The following is a 22,954-nucleotide window of genomic DNA, read 5'->3' on the forward strand; positions in this document are numbered from 1 at the left end:
CTCTCTCCCCTCTGTCCCTCCACTTGGATCTCCCTCATTGGCACGGAGGCACTAAACACAACAGATGAGGCTGTTGCACTTCTTCGAGCAGGATCCTGTCTACCTCAGACTTGGGAATTGTCAACGGAAAACATCACTGAGCTCTCTCGGTGTCCTCCTGGCTGTGCCAAGCCACAGCAGAGAACAGACTCAACCATGCCATCTCTGGGACAGGGCTGTTCCCTCACCTCTGAGGTCTGTTTTGACTGAAACTTGCATTTGTATAGTCGATCTCACAGGGTCTCCAAAGACTATTAAGTAATTAGCTTAGAAAAACTACAGGCTTGTTAAGCTAGAGCACACTGACCCAGGTGTGAGGAAAGACTCTATAAACCTCAATTTCCTCAATCACACACCACTTCTGCCCAGCTTCTTCCTCCCCCAATAAGGGTAATTAAATGAAATCCACACACAGTTTATTGGGACACCTTTGGGACTTGGCGGAAAATATCCCACTTCCCATGCCCTGTTTGGGAGTTAACAGGAATACTGAAATACAGCTCTGGAAGAGAACAGGAGGACTAATCTGAGGGGATTGCTTTATGGTTTTGTTTTCTTTCCCTGAGGTGTGAGATCTTTTTTTAATTGGGCCACCTCCTATCTGGCTCTGATATTTAGGGTGGCAGTTCCCAGGAGTGTTCTCAGTTGCTGACAGACACCTCAGCTGGGTCTGGCAGTCGGTGTGATTTACTGTGAGTGGGCAAGAGTGAGCTCAAGCAGTGAAATCTCCAAGTCGATTTGGAACTGCAAGAACCGAGTCACACACAAGTTTGCCTTCTCATACCCAGAAACCCCATCCTCCTCCAGCCCTTCAAAGCCACTTCCCTCCCTGCTGCTGCTCTCAGGCTCTCACAGTGAGTGGGAGTCACAGGGAGGAGGAGACCAAAAGCAGCCACAGCATCAGACAAGCCCAGGTGAGGTGACAAGTGTGAGCTCTGCCTCACCACCAGCGTTTGGGGGAACTGCTCAGAACAAGAGAAATGAGGGCTTCTTTTATCTGTACACTTTGTCCAGCCTGCTTACTTTTTGTGTACTTTTCCCTCCCAGTCAGACTTGCTTTTACTAAAGAATGGAGAAAGAACACCCAGAAATTCAGCAAAAGGGAGGGGAGAGATGGGAAGACAAAGAAAGCCACATTATTCCAGCTGCTAGCATTTCCCAATTCAGTTCCAGCACACCCAGCACTAAGGCAGCAATTCCTCTGCAGGTATTCATCCCCTTCCAAAGCACTTCAAAGGAGACTGACAGCCACGGTTTAGCAATGTGTGAATTCCTGCTCACGGTATGATGTAAAAAATAAACACCTACTGTCCTGTATGGGACTGTGGGAGTCACCCAGCACTGGCTTTAGCTGATGTTCAAACTAGGTGGCCACATCCCCTCTCACACCAGCAGAGGTGGGCAGCCCTCTTGAGCAAGGACTGCCTTGCACTGCAGACACTGCAGTCTGCACGGGAGAAAGGGCTGGAAGGACATTTGTCTGGAAGGACATTTGTCTGGAAGGACATTTGTCTGGAACGAATAGGGTCTGTATTTATCCTGAGGAATCTCCTCACCAGTGAACAGAGGACCAGAAAGATCTGGCCATTATCAGCAGCTACAACATCTGGAAAGCATCATCAGGTTGAAGCACGCTGCATCCCATGGAGTGCACCTGAGCCCAAAACAAGCTCCTTTTTTAGATTTTTCTTTTCTTTAATTATTATTTATCAGGATTTTGCAAGTGAATAGTTACATCATTTCACTTCTACCATTATATCATGCCCTTGGTGGAGCTTTCATAAGGAAAGAGGAACAACTCTTTTTTCTTTATAGATCATCAAAGACAACACAGCCAACTGAATGCCCAACACTGTCAAGGAGGGAAAACTACTGAAAACTAATGAATTCCTGGGAAGCTTTTAATTTCTAAATAAATCATTCCCATATGTCTCAGCTTTCACGAGAACGTGCTGGGTTTAATTACATCCACTTCTCTTCCAGTGAGGATTTGAAAGATTTATCTTGTTAACTTTTGAACACCAGTCTGAAGATAGGAAGATTAATATGCAATAGTGTTGCTGACAGGTGTAACAAGCCCACAATTTGTGGTTAGAAAACCCTTTTCAGTCCAAGAAAAGAGAATTGCATACCTTGGGTTGATGATGGGAACCTCTGCAGGGTAAAAGCTAATGGTGCACCTAAAAGGGTCTGGTGCAAGGCCCCAAAGAGAAGGAAAAATCACCAGTCCCCACTAAGAACCAAAGCAAAGCAGATTTTGTTAGAGACCTGCTGGTGAAGTGATGGAAAATGTGCCACTTCTCTTGCAAGGTTGCAAGAGCCTTAAAATTTCCCCCACCAACCCTAGTTTATGTAAAGAATACAAAGGGTTGTGAGGCTCCTGCTTCCCAAGGGTTATCTCCTCCCAGCTGACGCACCCACAGCTGAAGAAAACAGATCCCCAGTGAATAATGACTTGCCTCTTATGTGAGAGGAATGGAGTCATAACTCAGAGCTGACCATGGTGTGTTTATGCAGAGCCATGCTGAGGTCAGGATTTATTTCAGATCATGGCAGAAGCAGTCTATTAGTCACCAGCACTTCATTCTTTGACAGCACAAAGTGATAATTCCCATAACTCACCAGCTTTGTTTTTTCAATGTCATTAATTAAACCCTGAAATTCCCCAGGATAAATGACAGCAAATATTCCTTGATGAACATGGAAGAAGACAAATTGACTTTTTTCTTTATTACTGAGCTAACTCCACAATATGTTGTAATATCCCATACCTGGGTCAACGTTGAATCTCTCCAGGAGCCTGAAGACCAGCTTACTGAGCATTCTGCAGTTAAATTTTTCAGGTTTGTACTTGGACAGGCCTTGGTATGGTCTGTAACAACACCAGAGAGACACATCTGTGGCATCATCTAAAGGACATTTCCCAAATAGCAGACATTTAACAGCAGAGGGATTGGGGTTTGCAGGATGTTGAGAAGGACAGGCCCCTGCCTTTCCCAAGATACAATGAAAAGCCAACAGCACAACCACACAAATTTCAGTCAACCACCTGAAGCAAGTCCAGAGGCTCATTTTAAAGAAAGAGAAAGTGAGCAACTCCTTTTCATCTCCTTTTCAGAGCTGACAGCAACTCTTGCAGCTACACTGTACTCTGACTGTGCTGCTGGCTCTGAGTGACAGGAGTTATTCGAGTGAGAGGCAATTCAAAAGTGAAAAGCACCATGAGTTGATGAGCACAGGAAGGTTAACCACTTGCATCTCTTGTTTTTCTGCCACTTCATCACAGTGTTATCTTCCTGCCAAACCTGTACGACCGATACTGAAAGTCACCCTTGTCTGCAGCAAAGCACAAGAGGCTGATTGCTCCAACCTCCTCAGGAAAGTTTGATACTGCTCTGCTGCTGGGGTGTCCTGCACTGGTTTCATCTTGGCAGGAATGGAGCATCTGTCACTAGCAAGGATTCCTCTGTCCTACAGCCTGGGCCATTGGAGAAGGCTCTGACACAGCCACCAGAATTTTCCCTTTTTCAGCCAAAAAATCAATATATTGCACAGACACACTGCTCTGACCACAGACAGCCAGGGGACAGACACACTCTGCTCTGGCATCACCTTGGCCCCAGCTGTTCAGAAAGACAAGTGTTTCTACCTTGTGATGTCTCTGATATCGAAGCTGGGCTCACACCACGTGTCCAGCGTCTGCAAGAGCTTCCTTTGGAGCTCGGGATATTCTGCCACATATTCTTCCACCAAGTTAGCTTTATCCTGGAGCAGTAGTGGGGTACACATCTAGGAGAAGGAATCCTGTTAAAGCACCGTGCCCTGCCTTTGATCCCCACAGAGCATGAGAGCGAGTGCCAGCCCTGCCCCAGCCACCAGTGCTGCCTCCAGGAGCTGTGACATTTGTGACACAAGTGTGAGCAAAGCTTCAGTGCAGCAGAGTACTGATCTCTGCCTCAGTGAGGGGCACAGCCAGGATTTGTTACAGCAGTGGCTGCAGCTGGAAAAACCAGGTAGGAAGTGTAGTGGGGGCTAATAAAACACTCTGTGCCTAACCTTGATGTAAAAGTACATCAACAACACAACAAGGACCTCTTGGGAATGGAGTAAAGCCTCAGGTGAAAGGCAGCAGGACTTGGAGGCCCCTGATGGATCTCCTGCTAATAAAAGGTGGATCTGATGACAGAGGAGCCTGCAGAGGAAATGACTCACCTTCTCTACATCTTGATCTGGCTGTAATTTCAGCTTAATACTCAGTATGGCTGCCTAGAAAACATGAAAAAGTTGTGTATTTAGAAGAACCCTACAGTGGATAAATGGGCATTATTCCAAAGTGAAATAAAAATGCTGTTATACAAATTTTTAATGTATTATTTCTGCTATGTTGTCAAGCACAAATCCTGCAAATATTTGGCCACAAGTATTTGGCCATATTCATTCCACAAAAGTACAAGAACACTCCTAGCAGAGCTGCATATCCTGAGTAGCAACAGCCTCTGGAGCAAAAATTAAAGATCAAGTTGTTGGGCAGAAAGCAAGTGAAGCACTTGGACAAAACCAGCTGGGATGGATATTTCCTATCAATGTCATGGTAAAAGCACCTGGCCCACCAAACCCTTCTGAGTGACCCTTATCAGTCTCGCTCTGCCTTTGAAGTTTTGTAAAACAACTGCACTTTGTGAAAGCAACTCAAGATTTTAAACACCCTGAAATCAAAAGGTTACAGTTTCTCCAATTCCTGAGTCACTCCACAGCCCTGAAAGCGCCAGGGTTACCACAGAATTGGTGGGAAGAATTGTATTTTTCCCTTTCATGGGATTGCCGAATCTTTGATAAGCCAAGACCTGCCATGTTCACAAAGTGCCTCCAAACCAGGATCTTCTAGAACCTGCTGGGGTGAACGGGAACTCAAGCTCAGAAGAAGTGGCTCAGCCACTGCCTGTCCCATCCCAGCTGGGGACCACAGGAATGGAAGAAGCTCTAACTGTGCACTGCTTGGGAGGCACAGGCACGGATTAGGATTTACAGGAGGTGAGAATGGTGTCTCATTTCTATGTGTGAGAACACTTGGATCCCAAATACAGAATAAGCACATAATGGGTGCCTTTAATATAGTGCCTTGTGTCAGTAACTGGGGCAATCAGGACAAGGAGCCTCAGATGTCATCCCTGCTCACAGCAGCAGCAGTGGATTACGTTCCCTTCTGAGGAATTCGTGCCTGTATTTCATCCACTGCATCACAGACTGAGTGTGCAAAAGCAGAGAACCAACGCATGCCATGGAGATTCAGCTGCTCTATCCTACTGCCCCACTTAGAAGTGGGAAAACAGTTTTTTCTGTTTGTTTTGTTTTGGATTTGGTTTTGGTTTTGGGGAGGTTTGGGTGGTTTCTTTTTTCTTTAACACTGCTTCATTGGAAGTCCAGGCTTTATCTTCAAAAGAGAAATCAAGAGAAGAACTTTAAGTGACAAAAAGAGGAATCATCATTAATGCAGAGACTGAGCAGAAATACACAGGAGCATTGCTTAGCCCAGCTAAACCTCAACCAAACATCTCCAACTCCAGACTTGGTAACTATTCCACAAGTCACAGGCAAAGAGCTGCTTCTTTCCTCTCACATTATCCGTTTAACAACACAGTGTTCAAGCTGAGTGATAATTCTTAGGTTGAAGATTGCTATTTCTCTTGTGGACGTGAAAAAGGGGTTTGGGTCTCCAAAGCTTTGGCAGCTGGTTTTGCTTTCCTCCCAGATCCTCAAGCTTGCTGAATCAAAAGAAATAATTTAAAAAAATAAAAATTTGCAACTCTCCAGGCCTTGTTTCATCATTTGACCTCATTAGTACCTCCTATTGTAGACTTAGTTTTAACTGCTACATCCAACAGCTCCCTAATGGCTTTTTAATGTTCAGATTAACCTAATTGCAGCACTGTTATCTACATAGCAGAGGTTTATCTCCAGCTCTACTAACTGTACAGGTGACTTAATCAGATGAACATGTGTGGTGTCAGGTTGGGTTTTGCTCTTTCTCTGGTTGGATATTCCACCCTGTCCCCAAGGGTGTAGAACAAGAGATGTTCATTTGTCCAGAGTGCAGGGAGCCCTCCCTTCCCTGCCCAGGCTTGGCAGACACAGCTCCCCCACAGCAGGCCTGGAGGACAGAGGAGCTCCAATCACACAGAGATTTATGGAGTCCTCACGGCTGAAGAAGACCTCTAAGATCACCAAATCCAACCATCAACCCAGCACCACCACAGCATTCACTGCCAAACCATATCCGGGGTGCCACATCCGCACGTTGTTTTGAACATTGCTCTGGGCAGCCTGGCCCATAAGCTGGTTTTGAACAGCAATTTAACATCCTCTAGCTGAAGCAGAGTGACGGTGCTGCTGGCAGAGCCTCCTGGCAGCAGGGAACACTCTGGGAGCAGCTGCCTGGTCCATGCCTGAGCTAGGCATGGAAGGAGAAGCATGAGCTGGGCCCTGGAAACAGGCACCAGGCTGGATCGGGGTGCAGCTCCAGGGGCTGGGATGAGCGGGAGGCCAGCAGAGATAACATCAGCCTGTTTACAATGGGAATAGTAAGAGAAGAGATATGACTAACTGTAATAAAGATGAAAGTGCTTGGCAGCTGTGTCTGTGGTCTCAACTCCGAGCTATTTTAAGATTTTGTTTTGTTGTTATCGTGTTTTGAATTGTTTCATTCCGCAAACAAGTTTTGTGTAAAACGACCCTATTTTTACCAGTCTGTTTACAGCCGATAAGATCTCCAGCAAAGCAACACCTCATTCGCAGGCTCATTTTGACTCGGAAAACAAACACTTTAATGAGGCCGAGCAGGCTGTAACTGAACGGGTGAGAAACCCCCTCCCCACCCGGAGCCAGCCTTGCCCATCTGCAGTGCTGGCTGGAAGGCGAGGCAGGGAAGCTGCAGTCTGACAATCCCGCTCATCCAGCCGCAGATCCTCGGGCTGGATCAGCAGGGCTGCCCACATCCTGAACAGCAGGTACCCCACGGCTTCACCAGCCGGGCAGTAAGAGCCAAAACACGAGGCAGGATGCAGAAACATGTGCAAGCTCTGGGGAATGCTGAGATATTGACACCTATCAGGGTCTACTCACCCCCTCAAACCCCAAGACAGTATTATTGTCATGGCTGGTAGTACAAGGAACCCGTGCACAAAAATATGTTTCATCCACAGTGAGTGTCTAGCATCATCTAATAACAGCAATAATTATCATTACTGCAGCACACAATAGTGTTCAACCTGTACTAAACCCCCAGAGATGACAACAAACTGGTGGGAGGCTGATCCCTCTCTTGCCTTGAACCCCCAGGTGTGCCCGGGAGCAGGATGTGATGAATGCACTGCATGCACTGCTTAGTGCAGGAGAAAAGCTGATGGCCACTGCCTGATGCAACTCCTGTCCAAGCTCCTGAGTCTCCTCATTCTTGGGGAGCTTTGGGCCACTGTTTGACTTAATGACAGTGAATGCAAAAATCCTACCTGGACATTTGGTAGTAGTTTTGTATCCCAAGGATAAATCCCTAAAATACAGCAGAGGGCTGATTGAGTCTGGGGCAGAATTGAAAGCTGAGCAACACTACCCTGAATTCCACCTAACCCAGGTGTAGGTGCACTGACCAAAGGATGAGGGAAGTTTCCCAAACCTGACATGTTGGGGCCCAGGCACGAGCACCAGAACACTCCTGCAGTCACGCGAACGCAACCCACGAGCATGGGAAAGTGGGGAGTGCTCAGGAGCAGACACCCTGCACCCATACCTGCTCCTCTCGGCTTGTTTTGAATGCAGTTGGCTGTCTCATCGAAAAATGACTATTCTTTCCACGTACAGTACGAGGTGCAGGAAGCCACACAAGATCTTATCTGCAAGGGCATGTGCACTTGGGTGGTGTCTGCACTGACAATTTCTGCCGTTTTCCCACGGTGGGGTTCGCAGCAGAGGAATTGCCTCGCGCAGGAGAACTGCTTGGAGTGCTGAGGCAGGACAGACACCAGTGGCTGCTGCTGACTCCTGCTCTTGGCTCTGCTGCTGGGACAGCACAAACACAGAGATGGCTGTGCATGACTGAGTGCACTATTTCTGAACACATGGTGAGGGAATTTCTGAAAACCCAAAGAATAAACAACACTTTGAAAACTTAAAAAAGAATAAAATAAACTTTGCAGAGGAGGAACCAATGTCAACTCCAAGAAAATCACAGTTATCAAAGCCTGGAGAATGGCAGAAATAATTGAGTAAAAAGCACACCAGGTATTAATCATTGGGCACATCTGTTTTCTGTTTTGGAATCACTCATTTCAAACTTGAGGCTAATCAGCTTTGCTGAGCTCTCAGAGTGCATCACTGCAAGTGGATGACATCAGGTTCGATGGTTGATTGCTTCCTGCTCAAAGGGCACTTCATACACAGCTGGCTGTGGGAAGGTCTGCAAAAACCAGGGGAACATGACATTCCTCAGGTCCAGACACAAGAGACCAGGGAAGAGTGAGACCATCAGCATGGAGCAGTGACAGGTTGTTCCCAGCCAAAGAATTTGAGGTAGAGAAGTACAAGTCCGGGTTGGAATATGCACAGGTGAGGGGAAGAAGGAACTGAAGCCTGAGCTCTCTGATTTGTGTCCACTCAGCAGTTTTATGTGGGGTTTAACTGCTCTGCTCATTCTCTGAGCATTGCTCACCTCACCAGACCCTGCACCAGACTCTGCACAGCTGCATCTGATGCACATCCCCAGGGCTGTCCCAGAGCCCAGACATTCTGGCAGTAGGAGCAGAAATCTGCCATCTCATTTATGACTCCCAGCCACACTGCAGCTCCTTCCCCAGCACTCCCCAGGCACAGCCCAGGGCAGAGGTGGCTCTGGAGGCTGGGAAGGGCAGCAGTGGCCCATGGCCCATGGGCTGGCTCCCTCTGCTCCAGGGACAGGCAACGTGCCACTACAGCAGCAGGGTATGTGCAGAGGAACAAGGGGTGGATACTGAAACATCATCACCTTTATGGGAGAAACAACTGCTGCCCAATTTTCCTTGGGCTTCTTAGCCAATATGATTCTTAGTTTAAAACAAAAAACTAAATACAAATGAACACACTTTAAAATATAGTAAGAGCTGAACATGCCTTTGTATAATTAAGGTGGTGAATAGAGATAAGAAGCAACATCAGAGACATTTTCCCTGGCCTGAGAACAGCTCAGAAAGAGCCAGAGTGAGGAAATCAAAAATCTGATTATCCATTAATGTGCTCAATCGATGCTAACACTGATCTCTACTGACAGATCTGCAGAGATACACTGCGTGTAGTCCAGCACCAGGGATGAAGTAGGGCTACAAATACCAGCACCCCTGACTTTGTTCACAAAATCCCTGCACTGAAACTGAAGGTCATGATGGGCATTTTACACTTCTGAGTATTTGTGCTCCTTTAAGTTTAACTCTGGTCAATCACCCTTTCTATTATGTCTCCAGCAGGATTGCTGACCAAAACCTGCAATTCTCTGTCTACACAACTTTTTCTCTGGGTATTCCAACATATTTTATGTCAAATTTTAACTGAACTCTACCAGATATCCCACATTATCTTAACTGAAGGAGCAAACATGAACCAAATTTAACATACAAGCCTTCATTATTTCTAGAAATTGATGGATAAAACAGTAGATGAAAAAATGTACTCTGCTTTTGAAAACAGAGAAATCTGAACCACTGAAATCTGACAGCAACTGAAAATCTGATAGCAACTGAAAATCCTGTTAAAAATAAAATGCTACTGTCTTCATCCAATATTCTTTTTTAAGAACCAGAGTGATGAAGGGGAGAGAAACTCTGCTACTCACTGAGACAGAGGCTGGAGTGGGAGGTCTCTCAGGCCCAGGAATATTTCTGCTTGTCAGAGGCTAAAAAGATTATTTATTGTTTCCTTCCTGAACCCAGCTCCACTGCCACCTGTTCAGAATTTACTATAAAGCTGTTAAACAAGACGAGAACTTTGATGCTGACTGTGAAAACAAGTTTCACTGTATCTGACCCGAGCAGCACTCACTGCTGATCCAGAAGCAAAGGAATTTGATTTTTTCTTTAAGCACAGCTATCTTTTTACCTTTATAAGCTGTTTAAAAAATGTAAATAAAATAACTCAGTGGACAATAGAGGGCATTCATCCCCCAGAAAGACAGCCGCCACCCTTAGACATGAAATATCGCAGCACATTAAGTCATGAGACCCCGCTAATCAAAGCTGACAGGGCCCTGAATGTGATTTCTGCTGAGACTTAGCGATATCATGGGGCACTGAAGCATGCACAGCCTGCCAGACTGCCCCTGTTCATGTGACAATGGCTTTTATTCCCCAAAGGGGCCTGCGAGTGACAAGAGTCCCCTTTGTCTCCGGGCTCCTGCATTCGCAGTGCAAGAGAGGTTCATTCAAGCAGCCCCAGACACTCTTTGAAAGGCTGAAGTGTAACATAAGATGACCATGAAACACTAGCTTGCCTTCTGCCTACCCCTCATTCTTCTCCAGCACAGCCTGGCCTATTCAGGGCCTCTCGCAGCCCCGCTCGCGCTGCATTACCCCCGGTCTGCTGAATCCCAGCATTGTCCTGCCAGCACCCCGCGCTCGTCCACGCCACGACGGGGTATCCTGCCACACCAAACCCTGTGTCCTGCCACGCCACGACGGGGCACCCTGTCACACCAAACCCCGTGTCCTGCCACGCCACGACGGGGCACCCTGTCACACCAAACCCCGTGTCCTGCCACGCCACGACGGGGCACCCTGTCACACCAAACCCCGTGTCCTGCCACGCCACGACGGGGCACCCTGTCACACCAAACCCCGTGTCCTGCCACGCCACGACGGGGCACCCTGTCACACCAAACCCCGTGTCCTGCCACGCCACGACGGGGCACCCTGTCACACCAAACCCCGTGTCCTGCCACGCCACGACGGGGCACCCTGTCACACCAAACCCCGTGTCCTGCCACGCCACGACGGGGCACCCTGTCACACCAAACCCCGTGTCCTGCCACGCCACGACGGGGCACCCTGTCACACCAAACCCCGTGTCCTGCCACGCCACGACGGGGCACCCTGTCACACCAAACCCCGTGTCCTGCCACGCCACGACGGGGCACCCTGTCACACCAAACCCCGTGTCCTGCCACGCCACGACGGGGCACCCTGTCACACCAAACCCCGTGTCCTGCCACGCCACGACGGGGCACCCTGTCACACCAAACCCCGTGTCCTGCCACGCCACGACGGGGCACCCTGTCACACCAAACCCCGTGTCCTGCCACGCCACGACGGGGCACCCTGTCACACCAAACCCCGTGTCCTGCCACGCCACGACGGGGCACCCTGTCACACCAAACCCCGTGTCCTGCCACGCCACGACGGGGTCCCCTGCCACACCAAACCCCGTGTCCTTCCACACCAAACCCAGTGTCCTTCCATGCCAGAACAGGGTGTCCTTCCCATGCCAGATCAGTGAGGGAGATCAGATCAAAACATCCGGCACCCTTCCCACATCAAAACACCCAGTCTCCTTCCCACACCAAATCAATCCAGAGTCCTTCTTGCACCACTTCCACTGACACTCAAGTGCCCTTCCCACACCAGAAACACTCACCACCCTTCCCACACACACCAAATCCACCAGCACCCAGCACCCTCCCCTCACCAAATACTCCCAGTGCTCTTCTCACACCAAATGCACTGCCACCCACTGCCCTTCCCACACAGCACTCATCCAGGGCATTCCCACGGCACATCCTCCCACACCCAGCACCCTTCCCACATGGAGTTCCCCTGTTCCCCAGCCCCCTGGCTCCCATCGCCCTTGCCAGGCTGCATCCCCCCAGCAGCACAGCCGGGCTCTGGCACCTCTGGCACAGCCCAGGTCGAGGGTGGCACGGAGCCATGGCTGGATAAGGAGGGGCTCTGGGACGGGGACAAGGCTGCTGTGCTTCACTGGAAGTGCCTGAGCAGGAGTGCTGAACCCTCCCATCTCCCCAGGCCATGGGGGCCACAACGAGCTTGGAGCCCCTTGGCCTGCTCAGAGCTCTCCCTGCTGCTCCAGCAGCTGCACACTCCTGTCACAAAAGAAAGATAAAACACCGGACAGCCTGGACACCTCAAAACCCCTTTCCACATCCCTGCTTCTCCCAGCTCCCAGTATGTGCCTGTTTGCTGCATCCCAGGAGCACAGTGCCATCCGCTGGCGCTGCTCCCCTGCCGGTGCCTCCTCAGCACAGCCCGTGCTGCTAAACCAGAACCAGAACCTGTCCCTGGTCCCTCTCCTGTGCCCCGTGCCAGCACTGCCCCAAGCCCCGGGCTCAGCCTCCGAACAGCTCCTCCAAATCCAGGCCCAAGGGAGGGCCAGAGGTGCTCCAGGAACAAACAACTGCCACGGCCGTGCCCAGGGAGCTCTGGGATCTCGTTTCCCAAATGGAACGTTCTCCAAAACCTCCATGAGGAAAAGGAGCCTTAACTCTCAGGGCAGAGGACATTCATGGCTTGCACACCACAGACAAAGGGAATAATCTGCTCTAGAATAAATCACAGAATCCCAGACTGGTTTGGATTGGACAGGACCTGAAAGCCCGAGCAGTTCCACCCCCTGCCATGGCAGGGACACCTCCCACTGTCCCAGGCTGCTCCAAGCCCTGTCCAGCCTGGCCTTGGGCACTGCCAGGGATCCAGAGGCAGCCACAACTTCTCTGGGCACCCTGTTCCAGGCCTCACCACCCTCACAGGGAGGGATTTCTTCCTGATATCCCATCTAAATTTGTCCTCTTTTAGCTTAAAATAGTTGCCCTTACCCTATCACTATCTGCCCATAAAAAATGTAATCTCCCTCTCTTTTTGTAAGCCCTTTTAAGTACTGAACTGTAAAATGCCTGGTGTTTTATTGCAAATACAGCAAGAAAATAAATAATGACAGTCAGGATTTGTATGGATTTCTGTCCTTTCAGGTGAGAGACTGAAGAGACAACAACCCCACACGTGAGTGTGCTTCACTGCCCCAGCTGAGAGATGGGGAAGAGAAGGACAGATGGACACCCAGAGCCACTGCAATGCTCAGAGCCCCAGCTCCAGGTTGTTTGGGGTTAGCCTGACTTAGGTATGTTCAGTCCCCAGGGGCACTAAAAGACTTCCTGTTATTTTTGAAGAGAATTCTATTCATCCTTCTGGCAACAAAAGAAAGCCAGAAGAAAGCTATGGCTGAGAATGAGAAGCTGTTGAGGTTTCCTATTCTTCACACTGGGAATGAGCAGTAAATGATCTCTGCTATAAAAGAAAAAATAGAACAACAATTCCACCACGAAAATCTAGAGCTTTCCAAAGCTAGATCTAGAAAGAACTGTATTTCTAATGAAAACAACAAATGTCTTTGGAGCCATGAACCTAAAAATCCCACTTGAATATAATAAAATAAGACATTTCTTCATGTTGTAATTGTCAAATATTCACATTCAAAAACGTTTTGAGCACAAGACTGTCAAGCAACTACCTGGGAACTTCAAACCAAATACAAAATATCTTTGTTTTAGTACTGAAAGAAATAAAAAATAATGGGATTCCAGAATGTCACCTGGGAATTCAGCTGTACTGAAGAACAGTATTTTAAAATACTATTTGAGTTTTACTTTTGCTAAACAAGGTCAAATTGTGGTATAGCATCCAAATGAACCATGTTTCTGGGAGAAAAACAAACCCTTTTGCCTCTAAAAAAGAAAGACCACAGGATAGTTGGGAGGGACCTTCAAGACCATGCAGTTCCACCTCCTGCCATGGGCAGGGACACCTCCCTCTACCCCACGTTGCTCCAAGCCCTGGCCAAGCTGGCCTGGAACCATTCCAGGGATGGGGCAACCATGCTGGAGATGCTGCAGTGCTGCAAAACCGGGTAAAGCACAGCAGATCCTGGGTCTGGTGAACTCCTGCCTGTGTCAACCACCCAGACACAGACACAGGAGTTTTACACATTTCGAATATGATCCTCAGTGGTAAGGAGGCTTCAAAACTCCTCCAACTGAGACCTGAGGCTGGGGCAATCACATGGGACCAGTGAGGTTTTCCAAGCCCTCTGGTTGCAGGTGTGGTGAAGACACCACAGCAGGTCTATGACCAAGGACTAAAATCCCTTCTTTTCTTGCTAAGGACAAGGAAAACAAAAAAGAATACAACCATCCCTTAAATTCTCCAAATTAAAGACTATTAACCTATTACTTTCAAAGTCAGCAAAGGAGTGGAGGAGGATTCCCTGGCATTCTGTCCTCAGTCAGCAGAAAAGCCGAGGGTGAGCCCAGGCTGCTTCTGTACATGGGAAGAGCACGCTAAGCTGCAGCATTCACAGCGTGCAGCTGCTGGGATGAAATGGAATTCACATTGAAATGCATCCAAAAAAAAGGACACAGACATTCACAGAGAGCTGGCAAGGTAAATTTATTTGAAAGACATGACCCACCTCTTTGTAATTGCCCTGGAGATAAAGATGACTGACATGTTCAAGCAAATAGTTCCGGTCTGCTGTGTGGAGCTGGTAAATGCTAATCAGGGGGTCAAGCAGATTAGCTGGGCACTGGGAGAGCATTCCGAGCACATGGGCCTGCAGCTTCTTCAGCTTGGTGCCAGACTTCAAAAAACAACCAAAAAACAATCAAACACAGGTTTGGTAAAGATGGCTGTGATTCAAGGGTGGTTGAAAACACAGCTTGTTTAAACAGAGTAAGCGAATTCCTCTGGAAGGGATTCTCTGATTTCCCCACGGAGTCTGCAGGCAGAAATCACAACAACATGATACACATTTTTTCCACAGCACCCACTTTATGAACATGAAATGTTTGTGGGGTAATTCTGGAGAAGGGACAGGGCCTTGTGCAAAAGTAAAATCTGAAACTGGAAAAATGCCCTCTGTGCTAACAGAGCTCTTCAGAAATTCTTCCCTCTAGTTCCCAGCAGGAAATCTTTGAATCCAGTGACTCCCCTCTAGGGAGATCTCACCTATCAGGCATAAGAATTCCATTTTCATTCCCAGGCTTGCTGCTGGGTGCATGAAGAGTAGGGAAAGCAAAAGCACCATCAAAAGATGCACAGACACAGGTATTTAAATCCTTGTGCTCCCCCATGATCATTCACTCCTGATACAGGAATTTCAGTGCCAGTAGCACTTTGCCAATCCTGTAATGGCAGAGCTCAACATCTAACCAGAGCCATTTGGAAAAATGGGAAAGGAAGCAACACAAATATAAAAGTATCCTGCAGTTCAGAGCCAAAAGCTCACAGAAAAGAGACAATCTCAGTAGGTCAGAATATCTGAAGTCAGAAGGAATGGTAAACATTAGGACACATAATCTGATGACCCAACTTTACAGAACTAATCATTCAGCTGCTGAAAAGGCAGGCTGTTCCCATTTTCTGCATTCCCACCATATGGCAGGAATTAAGCAATCCTACAGTAACTGGCTTCTATTTGCAGAGCTGGAAGAACACACAGAGCAGATTTCTGCAACTGGGTTTCTCCTGACAGCAGGGATGTGGGTTCCAGTGGGAGAGCCTCCAGCCTGGAAAGGCTGCGAGAGCAATGCTCGATCAAAGTGGTTTGATCTGGAGAGATGAAATCCCAACTTTGGAAGGGAAACAGCTCTGGCAGCACAGCTCCCAATATGATTTCATTTTCAGGTCAGCATGCCACAGATAACATCTCACTGTGTTTCACACCTTGTCACACACTGCATAAGGCTACAGAGAAGATACTGGACTTTGGAAAAAAGTGAAACTAGAGATACCTGAGGAACGTTACAATCAATTGCTCTCTCATCTCTCCCAGCTCTCTTGCTTTCTCTTTTTCTAACCTGTGGGACAGCAGGATGTGCTTTTAGCCAAAGCTGCAGCTCCATGGTGATGCAATACCCCAGGGAATGCCCTTTCCCCTTCCAATCACTGCTGCTCTCCAGCATGGCCAGGAGTCCTGCCAAAGGGTCCTCCAGTCTGGCAAAGCCCCGCCTGATTTCTTCCTTGAGCTGCTGAGATACAAAACCACATTGTCATGTACAAAAAGATTAGTGAATCCTCCCTTCCCCCAGCTGAACACAAAGCTTTATTTTTTTTAATTTAATCTATTCAGAGAGGTAACTGTTGCTATTCAGCCACCATCCGCGCCTCCAGTGACTTTTCATGTCATTACAGATTCCTTCATGGCTCACTGCACCTCAAACCCAATGGGAAAAGCAGCAATTGTCCACACTAATTATCCCATAAAGACAGAGAAGTTGTTCTGTGGGGCAGACAAAGGGGCTTGGGATTTGGGGGAGGGGAGAAGTGAGCTGGAGAGAGGGGTGTTATTGGGAAAATGGCAATATTGAAGGTAGAGAAGTGGGCTCAAAAATCTTCTGATCTTCTAAGATACCTGCAAGGTGTAGTACAAGAACCCCTCCTCATGGCTGCACCACAAACCTGCACATTTGACCTTACACCCACTTCAGCCACAATAGTGCCCATAAGTGGAATATCTGTGAGTCTCAAATTAGTTTGGATTTTACACTCAGATCAAAATGAATGAAATATCTGAGCTCAAATTCTACCAGACTGTCATCATCCAGATCTGTACTCTTTCCCCAAAAAGCTCCCTGAGCACCTCCTGCCCCTGCACATCTCCTTGAGCCTAAAGGCCCCACAAAGGGGCTCAGAACATGGGAAAACTCCACGCTATAAATCTTAGGAATCCCAGGGTGATGTGTTCAGAAATGTGAAGGAATTGGACCCTCACTTTGTGAATGTTAATAGGCTACTTACTCCCCATCTGGCAGAAGTGATAAATTAGCAGTGCTGAGCAGTATCTCTATAATGTTTACATCAGAAGTAGTTTCCAGGGAGCTGGGAGGGTTGGCAGGGTGAGGAGGTGGCATCCTCAGTACCCACACAGGACCTCTCACTGCATGGTACATCATCAGCGTGGAGCAGGGCAAGAGCAGAGACAGAAACAAGAAATCACTGAGAGCAGCTGCTCTCTTTCTTTTCTGGCTAAAAAGCCAAATCCAAAAGATGCTCATTCCTGCTGCAGCCAGCACTTGTAATTTACTGGATTCATGGCCCCATTCGGAGCTTCCAGTGGAAACAATATAAAGTTTGAAGAGCAACATGGAAAACAAAATAAAATCTACAGAAAATTTGCCAATGAATTTCTTCTTTCTTTATTCATCGACAATTTTTACTGGAAGACAGTTGTTTTCCAGAGTGTCTTTCATGTCTGGAAAAACCACAGAACCTATGGTTTATGACAGAAACTGTTTCTTTCTCAGTAGGCTATAAAGGCAGTATGAAAAAGCTGATGACTAACGGAGATGGGACTTTAGATAAGAGATCTCTCCCTCCAAGTAATTTTCCCTGTGGCAAGAGTTTGTGATGTTAAACACAGAGCTCCAGCTTTTCTGGGAGATGCAGCAGAAGGCAAAGATGAGCTCTGATCCAACCACAAACATCCAATACAACAGCCAAAGGAAAACACACCAACTGGCCAACTCCACTGCACTGTTTGGAAATGGCTTTTTCCCCCCCAAAAGCCCCACTTCAGCACATTTGGAGCTTCCACCACCCTGCTCAGCTCCTCCTTGGGCTGGAATCTGAGCCTGGGCTCTGGCAGGATGGGCTGCAGCAGACACCAGGTCCTGCTGGCACAGGCAGAGCAGCTCCCAGCACTGACACCATCGCCGGCAGCACGAACTGTGCTCGTCTGCTCTGAGTCTGAGCCTGTGATGAGCTGGGAAAAAGCCTCCTTCCAAACCTCCCAGCAAGCCTTCAGCTAGGGCATCTATAGTCTGAGGGGAAAAGGCAGAGAACAAAAAGGGCACAAGACACCTAAATCAGAGAGGAAAGAGTGCTGTGCTGCCTGGCTCGTCCCTCTGCCAGAGAGGGATTCCTCTCAAACTTTTTTTGTAATTGCCATTTCCATTTCAATTGATTCCCATGGCAGGGAATGCTCCTTGGGGGGATTTCTACAGCCTGACAGATCATGGGAATAGGAAAATGTTGCTGATGTTCAAACTACACAGTCCTTTATTCAGCTTTGATCCCCTCTTTCTAGTCCCACAGCTCCGGGCAGTCTGCTGATGCTCCCTGGTTATTCCCAAACTGTCATTCCTATGCAGGCAATGACCATTTCTTGTACCCCTGTTCCAGAACTGGGGTCACGCCCTGGCAGACACATTCCTGCCCATGGTCACTGATTTGAGGCCAAGGGGCTGATTTACCCCAGCTATGGACAATCCTGACCTACAGGCACACACAGTGAGAGGCAGAGAAGCTCCTGCCACTCACCTGGCAGTGGGGCAGGCTGAGCTGGACTTAAGTCAACTCATCTCAGTTATTTGGGCTGGACATCTGGGGGGCAGCAGCAGCAGCACAACCCACCTGAGCTGCACACAGAGGACAGAGCAGCCCAGCCCCTCAAAACAGAGTCTGCACTTTCTGTGGGTGCACAGCCCTGGGCATGGCTCAGCCCGTCCTGGTGACAGTGTGACAAGCACGAGTCAGAACCCACTGGGACATTCCTGCTGTGGCCCCCCACAGCAGCTGGGCTCACCACAGCCCTCCCCACTGCTCCAGAAAGGCTTTCCTTGGCACCCTCCAAGCTGAGAAACACCCTCCTCCTCAGCACACAGCCTGGAGGGGGGACACACCTGCAAACCCCGCTAGTGACACTGGGGTGGCCAACAGAAGATAGACATGGAGCTGTAGGAATGAATCTAAAGGAGGCCACTAAGTTGGTCTGAGGGCTGGAGCCCTCTGCTCTGGAGCCAGGCTGGGAGAGCTGGGGGTGCTCACCTGGAGAGGAGAAGGCTCCAGGAGAGCTCAGAGCCCCTGCCAGGGCCTAAAGGGGCTCCAGGAGAGCTGGAGAGGGACTTTTGATAAGGACATGGAATGACAGGACACAGAGAATGGCTTCCACTGCCAGAGGGCAGGGCTGGATGGGATATTGGGAATTAGGAATTGCTCCCTGGGAGGGTGGGCAGGCCCTGGCACAGGGTGCCCAGAGCAGCTGTGGCTGCCCCTGGATCCCTGGCAGTGCCCAAGGCCAGGTTGGACATTGGGGCTTGGAGCAGTGGAAGGTGTCCCTGCCCATGGCACAGGGTGGGACTGGATGAGCCTTAAATTCCTTCCCAACCTAAACCAGTCTGTGATTCCACAGCTCCTGGGGATCCTCCAGCTTTTCCACCCCCAGCAGAATCACTGCAGTGCTCTCTGCCATGGGAAGCTTTTTCTTTTCCAGAGTATTTTTCTTCCCAATCCACATACACATCCCAGGGTATCCAGTGCAGAGATTTTGATGATTTCTCTTTTCTGCTGTTGTTTTGTGGGATTAACTGCCCTCCACACCTAAAGAACAATATTTTTTTTTTCTCCAACTCTAACAAAACTTGATGGAAAGCACAAGGTTTCAGAGTTGCTGAGCTCAAGTCTCTGCCAGTGAGTGACCATTTGGAAAGGCACCTCTCACATTGGGTTTCCAGTTGTTTATTCCAGCTGGCAACCACAGACTAACAGTAATGGAAAGTCTAAGAGCAGCAGCCCAGGACAGTGAGTAAGCACTGCAGACACCCAGGATGCAGCACATCCACCAGGTCCTCAGCCACACTGGCCACTCCACACAGGAGATGCTCCACGTGGTTACGTAGGAGCTGCAGGGCTCTGGGCCTTCTAGGAAAGGACCCATTTCACTTCTGAACCTGCCTCAGCAGCACAGAGTTAAACATGGAAAACTCAGCCCTGCATCTGCTGGTTTCTTTAGTTTTCAAGCTTCCAAATTCAGATGCAATATATTTTACTGCCTATGAAAAATCTCAGTGTAGAGCCCATAGGTTGCTGTATAAAAATAACAGCACTAATTTTAGACAGCAGTGTAAATTGCCTTCACCACTCTAAAAGGCAAAACCAAACCAAATCAGAAAAAAATACTTCAAATATGAAAGCTTTAATCTATCCACTTGGCAAAAAGCACTTCTCTACCAAACTCAACTCTCATTTTTTTCTGCTACTAGCAATATTCTTCCCCCTCCCCCCCAGATTCTCCATTTAAAGGACAAAAAAGTGTTTAAAACAAAACAAAAACAACTTTGATTTTCTTTCCTTCTGTAACTCAGCCCTGGAAACTCCAGCTCTTTTCTAGGAGCCCCTGAGCTGCTCCCCATCACACAAAGCTACCTTTTCTTTTCACTTGTAGCTGCAATGCAGAGGCTCTTCCCCTGAGTGCTGGAATGAAAGCAGCCGTGAAGGCTGGCGGGTCTGAGCCCAGCGTCCTGTGCCTGGACATGCTCTGCATCCAGAGAAATGCAGGGCTCAGCCTTACCTTCCCCAGCTCCTGCTTTGTCCAGAGAAGCTGAAGGGTTTTCAGCAGTACGAGTGGGTCCTGGCCTGGAGGAGGGGGAAGAGAGAAAAGGAGAGAGAAAATCAAAACAAAACAGATTTATTGGCTCTGTAGAGGCAGCCCAGACACACTGGGGCATTGTTTCACCCCAGAGAAATCTGCTACTCCATGCTGGAAACCACCAAGCTCCAACTGCCAGTCAGGATTAGTGTGTAAAACCCAGCACTCTGAAATCCTACCAAAATCCCAGCCGGCAGCCAGGCAGGCTTTAACCCAGCACCCCTGGCTGTGCTGGGCAGCCCAGCCCAGCCCTGCCCAGCCCACCCTGTCCCGGGCAGAGCTCAGGGTCCTGCAAGGGCCAGCCAGCTCGGGAGGGGTGATGAGCACAGGGGATTTTCGTGCATGGCTCTGCAGTGGAGGCTCTGGGCCAGCTGGGATGGAGGAGGGTGACTCTGGGCCACACCAGGGCCTGGGTGTGCTCAGGTGCTGCCCTGCCAGGCTGGACACCAATGGGGCTGCAGTGGCATTCAGGCAAGAGGGTGCCTCAGGAAGAGGGAAGATGAAAGGCTGCTGTGATAAATGGCAAGGCTAAACAAAGAGGGATCAAGTATTTCAAAAAAAGGTTATTTGGAATTTTCCTCTTTTCGCCTAGCTACTGCAGAACTTGCACTCAGTTGTTCTTTTGTGTGTTATCCCTCATACAGACATCATGCCATTATTCATCACAGCAATATTCACCCCACCAGTACTACTAAAGAAATTGTTAGGAACACTTCATTTTAAAAGCACTAACATGTTTAATATCTGATTCTACTTAATTCACAATCATTTACTTACAAAACCAAGACACAAAATATTCGGAATGAAAATCATCTGCAGCATCAACAGTTAAAATGTGAAGAATGAATTTAAAAATCTGAATTAACTCTAAACCAATCCTCCTAACGTACCTCCTCTTATGTTTTCATACAGCCAAAAGAAAAATGTTAAACTGAAAAGAAAACTTCCTTTTAATCACCTTCTGTGTTTTACAATTCCTAAAGAGCTTACTTCCAAATGCTAGATTTCATGCTCAGTATCTCATCACACTTCATATTTCAGGTCACAAAAAACTCCTTCAGCTGTGAAAGGCTCTACCTCATCCAGCTGAACTCTGAGGCACTGCATTTATAAAATACTTGAAGTAGCAAGCTGATTACTGGTTGAGCCAAGAGCATGATAATATTCCCATTATCCACTAACCTCTGGGAAACACCAGCCAAATTAAAAATGCCACATTTACAATTCACAAGATAATATTTTCTCTCATCTCTGGTTGTTCTGAAATGCTGAACTCTCCAAACACTGGCTGTTCTCAGCTACTGCTCCTCCTTTGGAAAAAGAAAAGGCTCTTTTTACACCAAAACAGAAGAAAAGCCAGATCTCTTCTCCCCAGTAAATTAGCAAATTACAGTCAAATTCAGTCCATGTGTGTGTGCATATCTGCACACTCTCCTCTTGGCCTGACTCCCAAAGAAATTTATACACACAGAGAAAAAAAAAAGAATGCAACGCAGTGTGTAACCAAATACACTGTAAATCTGAGCTGTAATTAATGCAGGGAACAGGCTGGAATGATACAGGAAATGAGAGCAGTTAGGAGAGCAGTGTTTCACTTCACATACAACCAATAATTCAACTTGTTAAAAGCTTTCTAAACCTCAGTCAACAAACCCAGCCCTTTTCTTACCGACTGTTTCCTACCTTACCTCCCTGCCACTGAAACCCGAGCTGATACAGCAGCAGGAAAACATCTCTGCAGTCAGCTCTAACCAGGCCACTAGTGCCAGCGTGGCACTGAGCAGTCCCAGGGGCACGGGACACCTGCCCTGCCCCAGAGCCGGCTCTGCACACACCCAGGGCTGGGTTATTTCCACAGAGCACCCCTGGAGCACGGCACCCACTGCCCAGCACAGCAGGGACACGCAGACCCTGCAGGGGAGACGGCTCCAGGGAGACCCCAGAGCCCCTTCCAGTGTCCAAAGGGACCCCAGCAGAGCCAGAGAGGGACATGGGACATGGGACATGGGACAAGGGCCTGGAGGCACAGGACAAGGGGGATGGCTTCACAATGACAGAGGGCAGGGACTGAACAGGGAGAGAAACTGAGAAATCTGCTGGTGTCTGCACAGGGCTGTTCCCTTCCTCACCTGGTGAGGCTTCTGGGAATCTAAGGATGAGGCACAGTCAGGGGCTGAACATAACAAAATAACCCACAAGCAGTTGCTCCCAGAGCCAGACATAAACAGGAGATCAAAGCCACCTCGTGCCCTGGTCTGGTCCCACCAGAGGGGGGACACTGCAGCTCCTGCAGACCCTGGAGCTATTGCATCCAGTTGCTCTCCAGATGAGACAGAAGATGGAAATGTGAAGGTCTCCTGAAAGAAATGAACAATTCATCTGCTCTGCCTCCTGCAGGATCTCTTTGGAGGACTGTCCTCCTCACAGTTCTCCTGGCACCTCTAGAATGTGAAAAATGAGTGTCTTTGACACA

The 22,954-nt window shown here is 48.4% G+C and overlaps 1 protein-coding gene across 17 annotated transcripts in view; it reads right to left on the bottom strand.

The window, feature by feature from the left end:
* The window catches only part of EXD3 (exonuclease 3'-5' domain containing 3), a 249,306-nt gene that overhangs the window by 155,170 nt on the left and 71,182 nt on the right, over positions 1–22,954 (bottom strand). For 6 of the 17 annotated variants that reach the window (XM_039719848.1, XM_039719844.1, XM_039719846.1 and 3 more), the window contains 6 exons: positions 20,404–20,468; positions 15,848–16,084; positions 14,527–14,694; positions 4,252–4,305; positions 3,689–3,828; positions 2,811–2,911 (listed from right to left, as the gene is read on the bottom strand). In XM_039719848.1, the coding sequence (XP_039575782.1) occupies positions 2,811–2,911; positions 3,689–3,828; positions 4,252–4,305; positions 14,527–14,694; positions 15,848–16,084; positions 20,404–20,468 (765 nt within the window). Of the gene's footprint in view, positions 1–2,810; positions 2,912–3,688; positions 3,829–4,251; positions 4,306–14,526; positions 14,709–15,847; positions 16,085–16,853; positions 16,993–20,403; positions 20,469–22,954 lie in introns of those variants that run through there. The other 11 variants (XM_039719849.1, XM_039719853.1, XM_039719862.1 and 8 more) reach the window with 9 other exon arrangements.

This window comes from Passer montanus, unplaced genomic scaffold (assembly GCF_014805655.1).
Source record: "Passer montanus isolate IOZ18808 unplaced genomic scaffold, ASM1480565v1 scaffold43, whole genome shotgun sequence".
NCBI classification, from domain to species: domain Eukaryota; kingdom Metazoa; phylum Chordata; class Aves; order Passeriformes; family Passeridae; genus Passer; species Passer montanus.